The sequence below is a fragment of the Phyllostomus hastatus genome, unplaced genomic scaffold, assembly GCF_019186645.2.
Source record: "Phyllostomus hastatus isolate PE091 unplaced genomic scaffold, TTU_PhHast_1.1 phas_contig_150, whole genome shotgun sequence".
Taxonomy (NCBI): domain Eukaryota; kingdom Metazoa; phylum Chordata; class Mammalia; order Chiroptera; family Phyllostomidae; genus Phyllostomus; species Phyllostomus hastatus.
In genome coordinates this window covers 2937662-2954420 of record NW_025333611.1, presented here as the reverse complement: position 1 = coordinate 2954420, position 16759 = coordinate 2937662, and the positions used below count along the sequence as shown (strand labels likewise).

The following is a 16759-nucleotide window of genomic DNA, read 5'->3' as shown; positions in this document are numbered from 1 at the left end:
ATCTTGCTTTTGGCAGAGTAGCTGTAGGAGTTCGAATGCCAGCCACCAGAAGGGACGCGCCATTCCAACTGTGTGTCTCGGTCCACAGGACTCAAAAGCAAGTGGATCTTAAAAGCTGGACAGGGTGATGCCCTGCGCGCCGAGGCCAGGGGACTGGCGCTCCGGGGAAGCCAGGCTCTGGCCCCGTGTGGGGCACACGCGGCGCCTCCCAAGGGCAGCGCCTTCCGCCCTGCGGCGGCCTTTCTTCCCAGAGCCAGAGGAGCTGACGCGCAAAGTCCTGCGAGCGTGGTTTGGTCCAAGCGGTCCCCTGAGGTTTCTCAAACTGGGATTAAAAAATAAAACAAATCCCTTAAGTGCTCGGAGGGGCTCTGTAAGTGACGAAGATGGGCACGTCGCCGTTGAGCGCACGCACGTTTCTTTCCACCCAGCGGCTTCTTTGGCGCCTTCACACTTCCTTCTACAAAAAACCACGCTCCGTTCATTTTTCTTCGGACAAACAGACATTCCTTTTATCCGGGACAGAGATCTGGGCGCAAACAACAACAACAACAACAACAATTCCACCTCCACTTTACCTGTCATATGAGAACCATCTGCCCGGGAACAAAGCTGTACTTAGCGCGCCAGAAGGGGACGCTGGGCCGCATCTTATTCTTCCGGGCTGGTGACAACCACTTCCGGGGCGACGGCTAGGGAGGCGGAAGTGCGGTTTCCTGGAGGCGGCTGTCTCGGGACCGGCAGGAAGAGGTTCCCGGGGCGGGGGCCGGGCCAGGATGGCGGCGGCGGCGGCGGCCGGGACCGGGGCAACCCAAGAGAAGCAGTTCCCGCCGGCTCTGCTGAGCTTTTTCATCTACAATCCGACTTTCGGGCCGCGCGAGGGAGAGGTAGGCGGAGCGGGGCTGCGAGCTGTCGTCGGCCAGCGGTCGAGGAGGGACCGGGGTTGGGAGGTGCCTCCCGGCGCCGGGGACCGGGGAATCGCGGGGTGCGCCTGGGAGGCGGCCCTGGCCCGCGCGCAGCGCCGAGAAGCACTCGCCACTCGGTCCTCCTCCAGCAGCGTGAACGCGTCTGCTAAGTGCTAGATGTGCGCTCAGGTCCGGGGATACGGCGGGGCCAGACCGCGCAGGCAGGGTCTGCTTCAGGTCCCGGATCAGTGCCGGTGTGTTGAATGGAGGTTCACACGGGTTGAGCCTTTTCTCTTTGCATCAGCCCTGGGGTGAGTGAAATTGAGCTTGTGTCTTTATTACTGGACGTGCCCGACTCGAAGCGTGGAACAGGAACTGGGGACTGTAGCCCTGAGATAATGCAGACTTGGAGGAGCCTCGGAAAGGTTGCCCAATTACTAAATAAGTTCCAGGAGTTTTGTGTTTGTTTTAGGTGGGGACGGTGACTTCTGAAGATGTCTGGAGCTAGGTTTTGTTGGCAGCAAATGACAGTCCTTTTAAAGGCTTTCTGTCTAAATGTCCGTGAACCTGCTGCGTTTAATTTGCAGGGAGTTGTAAGTCTATGCACGTGCGCACGCGTACTCTAATTTTTTTTTACAAGCGTAGGTGTGTTTATTACAAATTATCATGAGAAAAGATCTCCAAAGATGGAGCTTCAGAATAATAGTCTAGTGCTACTTCAGATGACATGTGGCTTAACAAGTATCACAATTGTCTTTCAGTCTGGTGAGCATTTTATGCAGTGAGAAGATCATTCTTTTTCTACCAAGGGTTTTTTGGTTTGGGAGTTTTGTTTTGCTTTGGTTTTTGATGGAAGCATATATGGCATGAGAGGTGACAATAAATAGCATTTTCAACAGCTAAGATAAAAAATGGTTATATTAATGTTGTGATTCTGTTTGTGCCTACTCTAGGAAGAAAATAAAATTTTGTTTTATTATCCAAATGAAGTAGAGAAGAATGAAAAAATTAGGAATGTCGGATTATGTGAGGCCATTGTACAGTTTACAAGGTAACGCCCTGAAATGTGCTTCTGCAAAGCTCAGTGAATTTTTACAGCTTAAACTGGAGAATTGTTCCCAATCTGTACTTTTAACCTTTTAGGACCTTTAGTCCATCGAAACCTGCAAAATCTTTACATACACAGAAGAATAGACAGTTCTTCAACGAACCGGAAGAAAATTTCTGGATGGTCATGGTATTTACTCACACAACATATCTCTTTGAATTTGTAGAGTGAAGTTACGGGTGGCCATTACTGCTAAGAATCTAGGAAAGTCCTTTGGCTATTGCATCAAAGTAAAATTTACAATAAAATTGGTTTCAAGTTAAAAATCAAACTCCTATTCAGTGTATTTGTTCTTGTACCTGTTTCAAGAAGTATGTTTTTGGTGTTGTGACATGTTCAAATATTTAAATTTAGGGGAAAATTGAAAGCATGTAATTGATTCTTTGTGTAATTTCAGCTTATCAAATTTCGTAGGTTGTTCGGAACCCTATCATTGAAAAGCAGAGTAAAGATGGAAAGCCAGTTGTTGAATACCAAGAGGAGGAGTTGTTGGTAATGTCATTTTTTATTTTGTATTTTTAGAAAAAAATGTATTAGTAAATCTGTCGAGTGGCTTGCGTGGTCCGTTTTAAGCTCCGTTGCAGACATTTCTCAGGGCGCACATAGTGAGGCCGCACATAGTGAGGCTGCACGTCTGCTGTTCACATCGGTGCAGTCTCATAAAACTGTGTATGTACGCCGCCATCTCCCTGATTCTTCCCACTAATCGTCTGTGTTTAAATCCCGCCCAAAGTTAGGCTCACTGGTTTCTCTAAGTGAATTTAAACGCTTCCATTGTCTTCACACACCACTGTGGGGTCACGGTCATGAGCGGTGCACTGCTTTGCCCAGAGGCACTGTCGCTCTGCCGTGTAGCAGAACTTCCGCCTTCCGTCCTGAGACGTGTGCTCTGTCCCTGTGTCCGCAGGACAAGGTCTACAGCTCGGTGCTGCAGCAGTGCTACAGCATGTACAAGGTGAGCGCGGCGTGCGGGCTTCGGTGAGGCCAGCCAGGGACCCGTGTTCCCCGGGGGGCTGCAAATAGTTCCTGAGATGACTGCCGGGTGGCCGTGTATCTGTTCTAGGGGAGGAGGTTATGGGGCCTTCGGAGCAGTGTTGAGTGTGCGCGTGCACTCACACACTGAGTGTTGAGTGTGCGCATGCACTCACGCCCTGAGCCCTGAGCCGTTCTCTACCCCCGGGCCTTGTCCTAGGAATGCACCCCCGTTGTGAATAAGGCATCCCGTGTTCTTGAGGAAAACACACACTGTGTGGTTTAAGAAGTCTGGTGATATTTATGTAAAGTCAAACCTAAGTATGCACTGAGGTTAAAGACATGCCCAAAATAATTAAGTGATTTCGTAAAAAATTACATCACTTAACAGCGTTAACTTTCGGTGACCTATTTTATAACTCCTGCTTTCTTGTGTGAATAAATTCTATATTAAAAAGGAACTGGGGGTTTAAATAAGTTGAATTAATGACTCCAAAAGTGCAAGAAGAACTTGTCCTACCGGGTTCTTGCAGGGCACAGCAAACTGACGTTTTGAAATCTTTCACACCACCAGCTGTTCAATGGTACCTTCCTGAGAGCCATGGAAGACGGGGGTGTCAAGCTCCTAAAAGAAAGATTAGAGAAATTCTTCCATCGGGTAAGTATCTTGAATTTTATTTATAATCTTGGCAGTGTTCGGACAGGCCTTTGGAGAAATACACAGACAAGTTTCTTTCTCACGTACCAAAAAACCCCCAGAACTTGAAAGGGGCAGCCTGAGACGCACTGTGGCGAAACCTGCGCAGGGAGGAAACTCGTTAGACTTGCAGTCGGGACTCATTTCCTGACCCTGTGGTAGGAGCAGGGCGTCTTACCGTTGGTGCACGGCTCGTTAAAGCGGGGTCCCCAACCCTGTGCTGCAGGCTGGTGCTGGCCCGGAACTGGGCCGCACGGCAGGAGGAGAGCTTGAATGCAATGTGCTTGGACCATCCCCAAACCATCCTCCCCCAGCCCCCTCACCTGGTCCATGGAAAAATTGTCTTCCCTGAAACTGGTCCCCGGTACCCAAGGGGTTGGGGACCGCTGCCTTAAAGCATCTTGAGACATGCTTCGGCGTCATCCCTGCTCCCACTGCATCCATCCGAGTGAGCTCACTCCAAAGCGAAGTTACTGTGTGGCGGTGGGTTGGGTAATTCGCGAAACGTACACTCTTCACGGAGTCGCACGTTCCTGTGGACTGACCCTGCTCACTAGACAGGCGCAATCTGTGTGGACTCGAGCACAAGTGACGCAGATCTGATCGCGCCAGTGGGTACCGGTGTGACTCTCCCACGTGGTGAGCGAGCGGCCCTGAAGAGAACGAGCCTGATTCTCCCTCACTGCAGACGAAACTCCCCCGGCCTCCGTTCGAATCCCGTTCGTCTCAGAGGACTCCTCCTCATTCACTCTCTCCCTGCACTGCCTTCGGTCCCAGCTGTGGAATCACTGCATTTTTGTGAACTGCTTTCCTTGTTCGTCTGTCCACGTCAGGGACCCATATGGCACACTCTCGTACCGCCTCCTGACTCCTGTTGTTGCGTGTGCTGCCTTTCTCCCCACCAGTGGGCACAGGCGACCACGTGTCCTGTGAGCGTGACTGTAGTGTAAGGTGGCACTGAAGGACAGCCGTGACACTGCTGTCTGGGTTCCTGGTGAGGCTGGCCGCACTTCAGGGGCAGTATGTAGGAATCGACGACTTCCGAGAGCTAGAACACAGTACTGAGTAAATGCCCACCAGTGTGGTCGAACTCCTTTTGGGAGCCCCACCGGCCTGTCGGTGAGCTGCTGGCTGGTGTGTGACCGCGCTGTGCCGCCGGCTTTCCGGTGCCAGAGGGCGCTGCGCTGCGGGCACTCACCGGGAAACGCCGTGCCCTGTGTCTCCCTGCAGTATCTGCAAACACTGCACCTGCAGTCGTGCGACCTGCTGGACATCTTCGGGGGGATCAGCTTCTTCCCGCTGGATAAGATGACCTACCTGAAGATCCAGTCCTTCATCAACAGAATGGAGGAGAGCCTGAGCATAGTCAAGTACACCGCCTTCCTCTACAACGACCAGCTCATCTGGTGGGTGCCCGCACCGGTGGGCACGGCCTGTCGGTGTGCTGCTGGCTGGTGGGTGGCGTGGACGGGTGGGCGGGCTCTCCGGGGGAGGACGCGGCAGGCCAGGGTGGTGGCGGGCTGTCCAGCCGAAACCAACGGCCAGGGTGCCCCCTGGCGTCAATGCAGGGAGCACCTTACAGATGCCGTCAAATACAGTGGTGATTATTTAAACCAAAACTGGGGTGGTTTTGGTTAACAGTAACAAGCAGAGGAGTTTGAAACTGGGTCCCTGAAAGGTGGAGAAAATGCTGTCAGGTTAGACACAGGGCTCGGAGGGAGCCGGCTGGGAGCCTCCGGCAGCTGCTGCGGTGCTCGGGGTCCCGCCTGCGTCTGCGTGGACGGGGTCCCGCATTCTTCCCTTAGGGGCGTAGCAGCAGTATTTTCACACTGAAACCCGAGTTCAGCTGGTAGGAGAGGCGAGGGCGGTCCGCGGAAACCCGCCCCGCCCCTGCCGAAAGCCTGTGGCTCTGTTTTAGGAAGGAAAACGGGCTGCTCTAAAGGCACTCGAACCCGCTCGATAAACACGTTGATGGGTTTTCAGGAGAATTCATTTTGAAAACAAATTCCAGATGAAAACACACCTTTTTTACCTAACAAATTGTGTATCAGGCAGTTCCCCATCGTGTTAGCTGCCTCCGCCCTGGCTGTCTTCTGCCACACGAGGACAGCACAGTGGAGGGTTGGCGCGGAGCGGCGCCCCCCGGACAGGCTGCACGGGAGGCCCCCTGGCCCGGCGGCTCCGTCGGTTGCAGAGTGGTCCTGTACGCCGAAGGCTGCAGGCTCAGTCCCCAGAAGGGGCATGGACGGGAGGCAACTGATTGGTTTTTTTGCTTTTATTCTTCTTTTTCTGTCCCGCTCCCTCTAAAATCAATGAACATGTCCTCAGGCGAGGATTTTAAAAAACAGAAATCAGGGGAGGCCCTGGAAAGGCTGCACCCAGCCGTGGGGAGGGGGGTAGGGGAGATGGGCCCACGTCCAGGCCTTGGGGCCCTGTCACACACAGGGAGGGAGGGCGCCGAGAGTCCGACCTCCTGGCGCGCCTGTGAGCTCGGAGGAGGAGGGGGGATGTGCCCCCAGAGCAAGAGGGCCCCCCTCGAGGCTGAGAAACCCCTGACGCAGTGCCCTTCCGACGTTTCAGGAGTGGCCTGGAACAGGATGACATGCGCATCCTGTACAAATACCTCACCACGTCGCTGTTTCCCAGGCACATCGAACCCGAGGTACGGCCGGGCCCCGTGTCTCTCTCGACAGATACACACGCGTGTGTGAACGAGTGTCACGGTGTTAGCTGACGTGACTGTCGGAGTGGGATTTTCCTGTGCACATTGAGGCAGTACCACTGCAGCACAGGAAACTGGGAGCGTGCTACCAGAGGGACGCTGAGGAGGAGGCACGGTGTCCCGGCAGGAGCAGGGGCTTGGCTGTCCCAGGCCTGCGCGTGACGCCCGGCCCGCCTACGCACGCATCATGTGGGTGGGGGAACACCTACAGACTCCAGTTCCCGCGCCAGGAGAACGGGAAGGGAGTGTTGCCCACGGGCGAGATGAGACGCAGCCGAGTGATGCACGTCACTGCCCAGCGTGTGTCAGCCACGTGGGAGGTCTTGGCCACTGCCGTGAAAGATCTGGACCGCACATGGCACAGCGGACTCACGCCGTGACCGCTCTGGTTAAAATTCGTTCTGTAGTCCCCTCCCTTCTTTTTGGTGGGGACAGATATGGGAAATTGATACGGAAAAGTGGCGTGGAGCCAACCAGTAGATGGGAATGCTGTTTTTTTTTAAAGCTTTGAAAGCAGACATTCTAATAAGTCATTTTTCAACGTTAAATCTGTTTCCAGCTGGCAGGAAGGGATTCTCCCATAAGGGCAGAAATGCCGGGAAATCTTCAACACTACGGAAGGTAGGACTTGTGTTCTCTGATACGCAGTGTTGGGTTTTACTGTATTTTTGGTAAAGATAAAATCATAAACACTGAATTACCTTTGCGCTATTTTATTGACAATGATCAGTGGAGGGATTCTCTAGTTTCCAATAAATTAAAACTATTACTTTTTAAAATATGATTTGATGGAGGGTTTTTAAAGATTTGATTTTATTTTTAGAGGGGAAGAGAGGGAGAAAGAGAGGGAGAGAAACATCAGTGTGTGGTTGCCTCTCGCGAGCCCCCTGCTGGGGACCTGGCTTGCAACCCAGGCCTGTGCCCTGCCTGGGAATCGAACCCTTGCTTTGCAGGCGGGCACCCAGTCCACTGAGCCACACCAGCCAGGGCAGATTTGGTGTTCTCCAAGTAATGTCTAGCTTCCAAAAACAATGGCTGTATATGAAGCCGGAATGTACTGCGTTTCTACAGGGTAAACAAAGCGGGTTCACAGCTGCTCCCGCGGAAAGCAGTACAGTAATAGCGAGAAGGAACCGTGCCCCACAGACTCACGACCGCAAACCCGCTGTGCCCCACCGAGCGCGCTCCTGTTCCCAGTTCTCCCGGTTGAACCGCGTCGTCTCTCTGCTTCCTTCTCAGGTTTCTGACTGGACCCCTGAACCTTAACGACCCGGAAGCAAAATGCAGATTCCCCAAAATCTTTGTAAATACAGACGACACTTATGAAGCTCTCCATTTAATCGTTTATAAGGTAACAACAGCTTTCCCTTCCAGGGTTCTAAATTAATCCTAAAGTAAACCTTCCTTGTGTGTGTGCACAGTAGGTATGCAGGCCTCTTACATGTCTCTCGGAAGCTGGAAGGGCTGATTATTGTAAAACCCCACACGGGTGCTCTTCTGGACCCACGAGTGTTTTTTCAGCTCCTGCGCAGGAGTTCGCTACTCGTGAAGAGGAACCGCGTGAGGCCGCGGTGTCCCGCGTGTTCGGGTAGACGCCCTGTGCCGCGGGCCTGCCCACACGGCAGTGAACTTGCCTTTGCTGGAGTCTGAAAGCCGAGGGCTTGCTCATCCCATGAGGACGGTCTCAGTGTCTGTCAGGATATTGTCCTGTAAGGATACACGTTTATGTGGGGGTTAGCAATGTTCATGTTAAAGGCAGTGTTTGGTTCAAGAAAAAAGGCTGAGCATTTGTCTTCTTTCCCGCCGGAGGGTACGATTATGTTTTCATTTGTAAAGGCTTAGAAATGATGCCGTAAGCCCTGACCGGAGTGGCTCAGTGGGTTGGGTGTCGTTGTGCAAAGCAAAAGGTCACCGGGTCGATCCCAGTCAGGCACAAAGCCTGGGTCGTGGGTTCGGTCCTCAGCCGGAGCGCGTATGGGAAGCAACCGATCGATGTTTCTCTCCCCCCCTTTATCCCTCCCTTCCCCTCTCTCTAAAAGTAAATAAAGGAAATCTTTAAAAAGGAAAAGAAACGCTATAAGAGCATAGGTTTTAAGATGGAACTTTAGGGTATTAATCTTTTTAGTATCTGTGTTTACAGCTATAAAGCAATAAATACTAAGCTTTAGTAAGCTCTCATGAATAAACATGCCTCCATTTGCTGTCTGCCCTCTGACAGTTTCCCTCTGGAAATTTAAATAATTGCTTTTTATAATTTTCTGCCATTGTGGTGTTTCAGCGGAGTCTGGAGCACCTCAGGCTGCCACTCTGGGGTGCCTCTGAGAGTCCGCGTCTTTGATAGACAGCTGCTGAAACGTGGGTGGTCACACGAGAGGGTGTCAGAGACGGCGTGCGTGGGGAGGTGGACAGGGCACCACTGTCCTTGACCAATGTTGGGAAGGCGATGGTGCAGGGGGTTCCTTGTCCTGTTCTGTATTCTTGTAAAATACGTATACTTGACATTCAAGTTTCTAAATGGAGACCGAAAAGGTACATTTAAAAAAATCGACACGCGTGCCTGCATGAACCCTGCCAACGGTAGACAAACGGAACGAGCGGGGTGGGGCTTCCCTGGGGACCGCTGAGTGCGACCCCAGAGTGGCCCATGGCCCGGGAGGCAGCTGCTCAGACCCACGGGGTCGTCCCTCAGAAGGCAGCACTGACGTCTCACGTGTCCTGGTATTTCCAGAAAGGCTGGAGACTGGAACTTGGTAGAAAACTAGTTGGCGTCCAGTTCAAAATTACTTTACACACAGAGCGGCACGTACCAGGCAGAACTGCCTGTGAGCAACCAGCGGTGCGGCCTGTTTGTGGGCAAGTGATGGTTATGGCCAGTCACCAAATAGTGTAGGTGGTCACGGGCACCGCGTCCACACGGTTACAGCTGACAGAAGCTGGGGGGGTAGAGGGGGACAAACAGGCGGGGACCTGTGTGTCCTCACTTAGAAAGTTAGCCGCTCGGGAGCTCGTGCCTGTGACTGGTGGCACGAGAAGTGAGCCCCTTGGGGCTGCGGGGTGACCAGCAGAGGGCCCGCGTGGCCACACGCTTCAGGCAGCGGGAGGAGGCAGAGGAGGAAGTCAGGACGGGTCTAAAGGTACAGCCGTGCTCTCGAGAACGTTGAGGCGGTGGCCGGTGGGGGCCGGACGCAAAAGGCCTCCGTTGCCTTTTTTATTATGAAGCTGTCTCTGTTTGACTTCTTTTTTTCTCACACTATACTTTGCTTGGATAAATTAAACTTTTTTGGTTATTTTATTTATAGTCTTGGTTGCTGTAGGTTACTTGCTGATGTCATGACCTCAGTATTCGCTATAATATGACACTAGGTGACATTAATTGGGGGGGGGTTCACTGGGTTAGTGGAAGTTGTCAGATGTACACAAAAATGGGCTAGAATAATGAATCCCCAGGTGCCCATCACACAGCGTAATTAACCAGATGCTAATCTTTCATCTGTCTTACCTGCATTTTTTTGTCAGAGCATTTTATTTTACTCTAATTATGCAGTGACTAATTTATTCTGACTTGCTTCAAGAAAGATAAAAGGGAAATTTTTTTACACACATATACATTTTTGCTAGAGCACTATAAACCATGTCACATATATGTATATGTGTCTAGGCAAATTTTGCTAGAGTGCTGTGAATCGTGTCCTGTGTGCATGTGCATATATGCTATACATGTGCATTTGCTAGAGCGCTAAATCATGCCGTGTGCGCGCGCACATGTGTACATGTGTATATGCATGGTGCACACGTAAATTTTGTTAGAGCTCTGTAAACCCTGCCACATGTGCACGCACACGTGCATGCATGTGCACACACTGCGCGCAAATTTTGCTAGAGCAGTGTAAGTTGTATCACATGTGCATGTACATGTGTACGCGTGCATGTGCATGTACATGCTATACACATATCGGGTTTTGCCAGAGCGCTGTAAATCATTATGTCATTTTACTCACAAACACTTCGGTTTGCATCTCTGCCTAATAGGGACATCTGTGTGCCCACCGTGCTGTTTTCACACGTGATGAAACAGTTCTTCCTTAATATCACCCGATAGCCAGCTCACGTCCAGATTTCTCCAGCTGACTAAAACGTCTCCATAAAGTCGATGTGCCCCAGGCAGGAGTCAGACAGGCTCACTGCCGGGTTCGCACGCCTTCTGCCCGGCACAGTGTGTGACCTCTGGTTTGTTCTCTCCTCCCAGGCCATGAGTGCAGCCGTGTGCTTCATGATCGATGGTAGGTACGCACCTGCGTCTGACCCGGCCTCGGGCGGCAGGCCTTTCCCCCGAGCTTGCTGCGTTCTGCTCCAGCGTGATCCATGTGCTGTCGTAAGGGGCGCAGAGGCCACCCTCGGCACTGTGCCCCGTCGGGGACCGCTGCGCGTCCCGGCGTTCCTGCTTGGCGGCAGCAGGGCCTGGCCCCTCTCCGGGCCTCCCGACTAACAGCAGCGCCCGTCTCACGGGCGGCTTTGAGAGTTGAACGAGGTCGTACTTCAGAGGCACCAAACGCGGCCCCTGGGTGCTGTGCACTGTTACGTACTTGACCTTCTCGTGTCCACCGGGGGTGGACAGCAAATGCACTGTCCCACAGCACATGCTTAAATCAGTATTCACAGTGAGAGAGGTCTTTGGTGTTCTTTAAAATCTTAAGTAAAACTAATTTGGGTTCTTCTGTTTCTCTTCTGTTTGGAGGAGGGGATGGGCAGGGAGATCAGAACATTTATCTTCCAGATCTGGTAAAAGTTTAATTTGAATTGTTAGTTCAGTAAGGATGGCAAAATTGTTCTTAAGACAATGCAATGAATATTGACCTTTTTAACACAAAACATTAAAATATTATAACACTTACTGGTATTTCTTACATTACTTGCTAGCCTCGGTACAGCCGACGTTGGACTTCTGCCGAAGATTGGACAGCATTGTGGGGCCCCAGCTCACGGTGCTGGCTTCTGACATTTGTGAGCAATTTAACATCAACAAAAGAGTGTCTGGGTTTGTACTTCGTTTTGTGTCTACTTTCAAGCATCTTCAAACTGGGTTTAGAAGGATAGGGCGGTTTTTCCTTGAGGATGTGGACGGTGTTAACAGTCACATTTTCTCTGCACCCGGAGAACAGGAGTGTGCTGTTCAGTCCCTCCTGGAAAGCTTTCTGGGGACCTGCTCCTGCATGCTCGCCCCATGTGGGTGCTCGGGGCTGGCTGTCCCCCGATTGTGGCATCAGCGTGTGGGCTGAGGTGGGCTCCCTGTGCCTGCGGTCTTGGCCTTGTGCATGCCATCTGACGTCCCACGTGACCAGCCCAGGTTGTGAGGTTCACACCGGCAGTGGTCACCGGTAGGGTTTTGCTTTGTACAGGCTGCAAGCCCTTTGCCTTGTTGCAGGGAAACGTGTAGGGCGAGGCTGGCCGGCGGGAAGCCCTTGGGGCGGTGGGCGGTGCTGCCTGGTGGCCCGAAGGGCTCCGGCACCAGGAGACTCGAGGAGAAGCTCATCAGGGTTGAGAGCACGGGGGAAGTCACTGACACCTTCGACTCTCGTTTCCATGCGAAGTTCAGTCACTGCCAGTCAAGTGAGCAGATGGGCAGTTCTCTGAGAAATAAGAGCCCCCTTTATGTGGACTTTCACGTGCTTGAGCAGTCACTAAAATCCCTTGTGTGTGCAGTGATCGTGGTACGTGTACGGTGCATGGTCCTGCACAGGCGCCAGGCTGCTGGGGAGGCCGGCAGGCCCTGGGGCGCTGGGGAGCGCTGCTGTCGGCGGCTCACTCCGTTTTGGAAAAGAGACCGTCGAGGAAGGAGAGCGACCAAACTGTATTTTCAAAGCGCTGCTTCATTGTTCACTTGTTGTTTTTTTTTTTTACTGTGAAACTGCCAGATTTTTTATGTTGAAGGAAGCCTAAGTGAGTGAAATCTGTTCTGGGTCACACGCATTCTAAGTCGAGAGTGATCGTGTGTAGCTGCCGCCATCCCCACCCCTGGGAGGTCGCCGGCCGCGTAGGCCGCCGTGTGTGTGCTCCCAGTGGGCGGGACGAATGTCCGGCCACTTGTCAGCATGCGTGAGAGGTCAGCTTGCCGTCAGGCACCTTCTCCCTCACAAAGAAGACCCCCAGAACTCCTGTCCCGGGGAGCGAGGGGCAGCCCTGAAGGAGGGGAGGAGGACCCCAGCAGCAGCACCGTCTCCAGGGCTCAGTCCGGGGCTGGGGGTGGAGGCTGGAGGGGGTGCGGCCCGTTTTCTCCGCAGCCCCTGCTCAGGAAGTGCCCCAGGGCCTTGCTCAGGGCGTGATGTTGCTCACGTCCACGCACTGCAGCCCTTGTCACGCTCCTTAGGGAGCCAGGCCACCCCTGGAAGGACGGGCACCAAGGAGGTTGGTCTGGTCTTCGGCTTCTGTTGATCCGTGTGATGCCTTGTTTTTTTCTGCTCAAGGACTTGAAGTTCAATTACTTTTAAGTTTTCCCTTTTTATGTGAGCAATTTCTGTTGTTCATCTTTCAGTTCAGAAATATAAGTATTGGAAATCTCACTTGGCTTCTGTCTTTCTAGACTTGTACACATATCTAAACACAGTGGCAGACACACGGAGTTTTTTTACTTAGTGGGTTTTTAAAAATATATCACGCCACAAATCTGTAGCTTTAAAAAATATATGGCATAAATGCCCTTTGACACCAGTGAATACGTGTCTACCTCACTCTCTGAAACGGCTTCATGGTATTCACTGGACAGAGGCGTCCTGTTTGTTGAATCATTCTCCCGTTGAGTGGGTGCCCGGGATACGGTGGTTGGTGTTATGACCCGCTCTGTAATGAACAAGCGGGGACGTGCATCTGCTTAGCCCCTTAGGAGAAACGGCTGGAAATGGGCAGAGGGGTACGTGTGCACAGTGCACAAGGGGGCAGCCATCTGCGCCACCAGCCCACCTTCCCGCGCACCCTGCACCGTGGCAGCCCGAGAGGTGACACTGCGTTGGGCACCCCTCCGCCTGTGCACTGGCACGCTGTCCCTGCCGAGGATTGTTGCCACGTGCGCGCTTCGGCCTTTTGCACTGAAGAGCTTCGTCTTTCTTCCTCGGGACTCGGTGCCACTCGCCCCCGGCTCGGCAGGGCTCTTTCCTGAGCTTGGACTTCACTCTCCTTTATGATTATGAGCGGGGGTCGTGTATGTGGGTAGACGGTTGGGTCAGTCACTGCCTTTAATTTCTGTCTTTGGCGTCCTACTTGGGGCTTTCTCCCCCAGCTTTACAAAGGACCCCACTTCCACCTCCGGCACTTGCCTGGTCCGCCTTCTGTTTAGACCGCCGGCTCCCCTGCCGTCAGCAAGGCCGTGGCGGGGGGGCTCTCGCGGAAGCCGCTGTCCCCGCATCGGTGGTTCTGCCGGTGCGGGGCTCCGGTTAGTGAGCACGTCAGCCCTGGAGGGCCGTTTGTGTTGCCGCTGGTCAGCTGTTGCTGGCGTGAAAGCCGCCCTCAAGAAGCACACCCGCGAGCGAGTGCAGCCGTGGTCCGGTGAAACTTCACGTAGAAGAGCGGCCACGTTCAGCCCCAGGGCTGCGGTTTGCTGACCCTCCACTGGAGGATAAATGGCCTGTCCCGATGTCGTTTGCATTTTTTACAAAAAAATTCAGGGAATAACCGAGTGATTGCCATTTATGAAACATACTGCTACTGAGAAAAATCATAAAACGGTTTAGACATTTTTGTTAAAAAAAAAAATACACTGCAGCACTCAGAAAGCCCCGTCCCACTGGACACCTCAGACTTTTACCAAGTGGGTCGCTAGCGAAGCAAGAGCCTGTCCCGCCTTAACCGAGACCCTCGCCTTGAAGGCCCAACCCCGGAGGCGCAGGGCTCCGCCTCCCGGGGTGAAGCTGTAACGATGTCGATGTCGTCACAGGGTCTCGTCACGGAGCCGGGGTCCCCCCTTCAGCATGTCAGCATCCCACCGATTTGTTTCCGCAGGTCTGAAAAGGAGCCCCAGTTCAAGTTCATCTACTTCAACCACATGAACTTGGCGGAGAAGAGCACGATCCACATGAGGAAGACCCCCAGCGTGTCCCTGACGTCCGTGCCCCCGGACCTGATGAAGATCCTGGGCGACATCAACAGTGACTTCACGCGGTAACGCGCGCCGCCCCTCCGGCTTGGTCCCCTCCCCGGCGAGAGCGGCGGCGGTGCTGGAGGAGTCAGCTTCCAAACCCAGGGCCCCGGGCTTCTGGGGCCGCTTCCAGGCCGGCTGTTACGCCCCGACGTGCCCGGTCACGTGCCCATGACTCCCCGAACTTCTCCAGTGACTCCAGTTTCCTGTTTCTTGTTTTGCATTGTTCGTTTCCCATAGCCTGACTCTACGTGCACTAAGCATCGCACTGTGAAACTCCTGTCTTGCAGGGTGGACGAAGACGAGGAAATCATTGTGAAAGCCATGAGCGACTACTGGGTGGTCGGGAAGAAGTCTGACCAGCGGGAGCTCTACGTGATTTTGAACCAGAAAAATGCCAACCTGATTGAAGTAAATGGTAACTAGGATTTGGTACCTGAGCCGCATTTCAATGCTTCCACTGTTTAAAAACTAGTCTTTTCCCTGCACTGAGAAACATGTGAGGAGGCCATCGTGGCCGTTGAGATTTTAAGCAGATGCCTCTCTGTTGCTTAAAAGGAATCCATTTGGTCCATTCTGTGCTCTTCTGTAGCTTTAGTTCCTAGAAAAAGTGTGTGAAAAACTTTCCTGTGTCACAGGAAACGTGACAATGGCCAAAAGAAAATTACTTTTCCTGATGCAAAAGGGAAGAACACCCCGTGGCCTCCCACACCGTGTATGAGAGGTCGCCCTCATTTCTGTGATGAGACGACACAGGTGGTTTTACAGCCACCTCTGTGTGCGGAGCAGGGTGTCCGGGCAGCTCTGCTGCTCTGGGGGGAAGGGGGCGCCACTGTCCCTGGGCCCCGACGCCTTAGCAGCTCCTAGAGAGACCAGAGCACAGAGCGGACAGTTGGGGGGCGGTGATGCGCCCCAGTGCCACCTGTAAGAAGAGTGAGGTGGGAGGTTTTTTTCCGCGTGTGCCCTCCAGGGCCCGTGACATCTCTCTCTCATTAACACACACGAACGGTGGCGTGCACCGGAAACCTCCGTGAAGACACGGCTCAGTGCGGTGGAGCCGCGTCAGGCCGGGATGTCTCGCGAGCCCCTGGCCCACGTGCAGCGTGGCAGCCGGAGCTCTCCAGACTCCGGAAGTTCCGCTCCCAGCCCCTGGCGCGTGGGCGTCTCCCGCTCATTTGGTGCTGGTGTGCGTCCTCTCTGTGTCTCTCAAACGGCACCGAGTCTTGTGGGCGTGTTGGGCTCTGTCTTCCTCTGTCTGTTAGCGTTTCCTACCCAGGCTTCTGAGAAGTAAGGTCTCAGTTGAGGAAGACATTTACCTACCCCCAGCTGTACTCCGGAAGAGTCTAAAGCGCTGACAGATGCCCCCTACCCTTAAGGAAGCGCAGCCCCCTCAGGCGCTGTGTCTGCTCTCCCCGCAGAAGAGGTGAAGCGGCTGTGCGCCACGCAGTTCAACAACATCTTCTTCCTGGACTGACGGCGGGGCTCCCGGGCGTCTTCCAGAAACCGCGCGGCGAGCGCCTCGTCCCCGCTGCGGGCTGCTGGTCGTGTTCGGGACCGACCGGGACGACAGTAAAGCAATACTTGCTTTGAAGAATCAATTTCTACTCAGTGTGACGATCCCCTGGAGTTTTTAGATTTTAAATATTTATGTGCAATTAAAGGTAGTTGGCTACATCTCGATCATTCCCTTCTTTTGACATTATGTGAATATTTTACTGAGAAATAAGACTAATAAATTGTTAAAGTTTTTAAAATTTTGGTTTTGCGTTGAGTCTGTCTCCCGTTGCCTGCCTGCAGACCACACGGGCCAGCGGGTCCCTGGCTCGTCCTGGGGGTAGACTGTAGCAGCTACAGCTTCGTGGAGTTGGGGTTCCTCCCCTGGCCACTCGACCTCAAGTGGTGAACTACGGCACTTGCGCAGAGTAGCCGCCAGACCGGGTTTTGTCTCGAGCACGGTGGTTTTCAGACCCCGCACACCATGGAGATCTCAGCGAAAGGGCCGCAGTGTGGCGTCAGCACCAGGCACCCTCGCGGGCCGTGGGGAACTCCCAGGCAGCCACACTCCGCATGCACCTTCCCAGCTGAGATGGGGCTGGCTGGATTTTCCCTAATCCGGCCTGACCGCTAGTGACCCGGACATCCTCGAGTCCGGGTGAAAACTAGCTGGACGTGGTCTGGAAACCCGGGTCCTGCCCCGGCCGAGCACGGGCCCCAGGGTTCCCCGTCACCGGAC

At 53.5% G+C, this 16759-nt stretch overlaps 2 protein-coding genes across 4 annotated transcripts in view; one reads left to right on the top strand and one right to left on the bottom strand.

Moving 5' to 3' along the window:
- Positions 1 to 688: 688 nt before the first annotated feature.
- Positions 689 to 16280, top strand: CCZ1 (CCZ1 homolog, vacuolar protein trafficking and biogenesis associated). 2 transcript variants are annotated; one of them, XM_045820155.1, is made up of 15 exons: positions 689 to 884; positions 1856 to 1953; positions 2046 to 2139; positions 2425 to 2502; positions 2918 to 2965; positions 3557 to 3640; positions 4910 to 5085; positions 6260 to 6341; positions 6961 to 7022; positions 7641 to 7752; positions 10648 to 10681; positions 11319 to 11436; positions 14391 to 14549; positions 14817 to 14937; positions 15945 to 16280. In XM_045820155.1, exons 1-15 carry the CDS (start codon positions 774 to 776, stop codon positions 15951 to 15953), a joined length of 1386 nt encoding a protein of 461 aa, XP_045676111.1. In that variant the 5' UTR covers positions 689 to 773; the 3' UTR covers positions 15954 to 16280. The 2 variants fall into 2 exon arrangements, with proteins under 2 accessions (XP_045676111.1, XP_045676101.1); XM_045820145.1 differs by having other exon boundaries at positions 14817 to 14944.
- LOC123806777 (radial spoke head 10 homolog B-like) overlaps positions 7766 to 16759 on the bottom strand; it is a 32105-nt gene continuing 23111 nt past the window's right edge. For both annotated transcript variants that reach the window (XM_045820105.1, XM_045820125.1), the window contains one exon: positions 7766 to 8108. In XM_045820105.1, the coding sequence (XP_045676061.1) occupies positions 8096 to 8108 (13 nt within the window). In that variant the 3' untranslated portion in view covers positions 7766 to 8095. The remainder of the gene's footprint in view (positions 8109 to 16759) is intronic.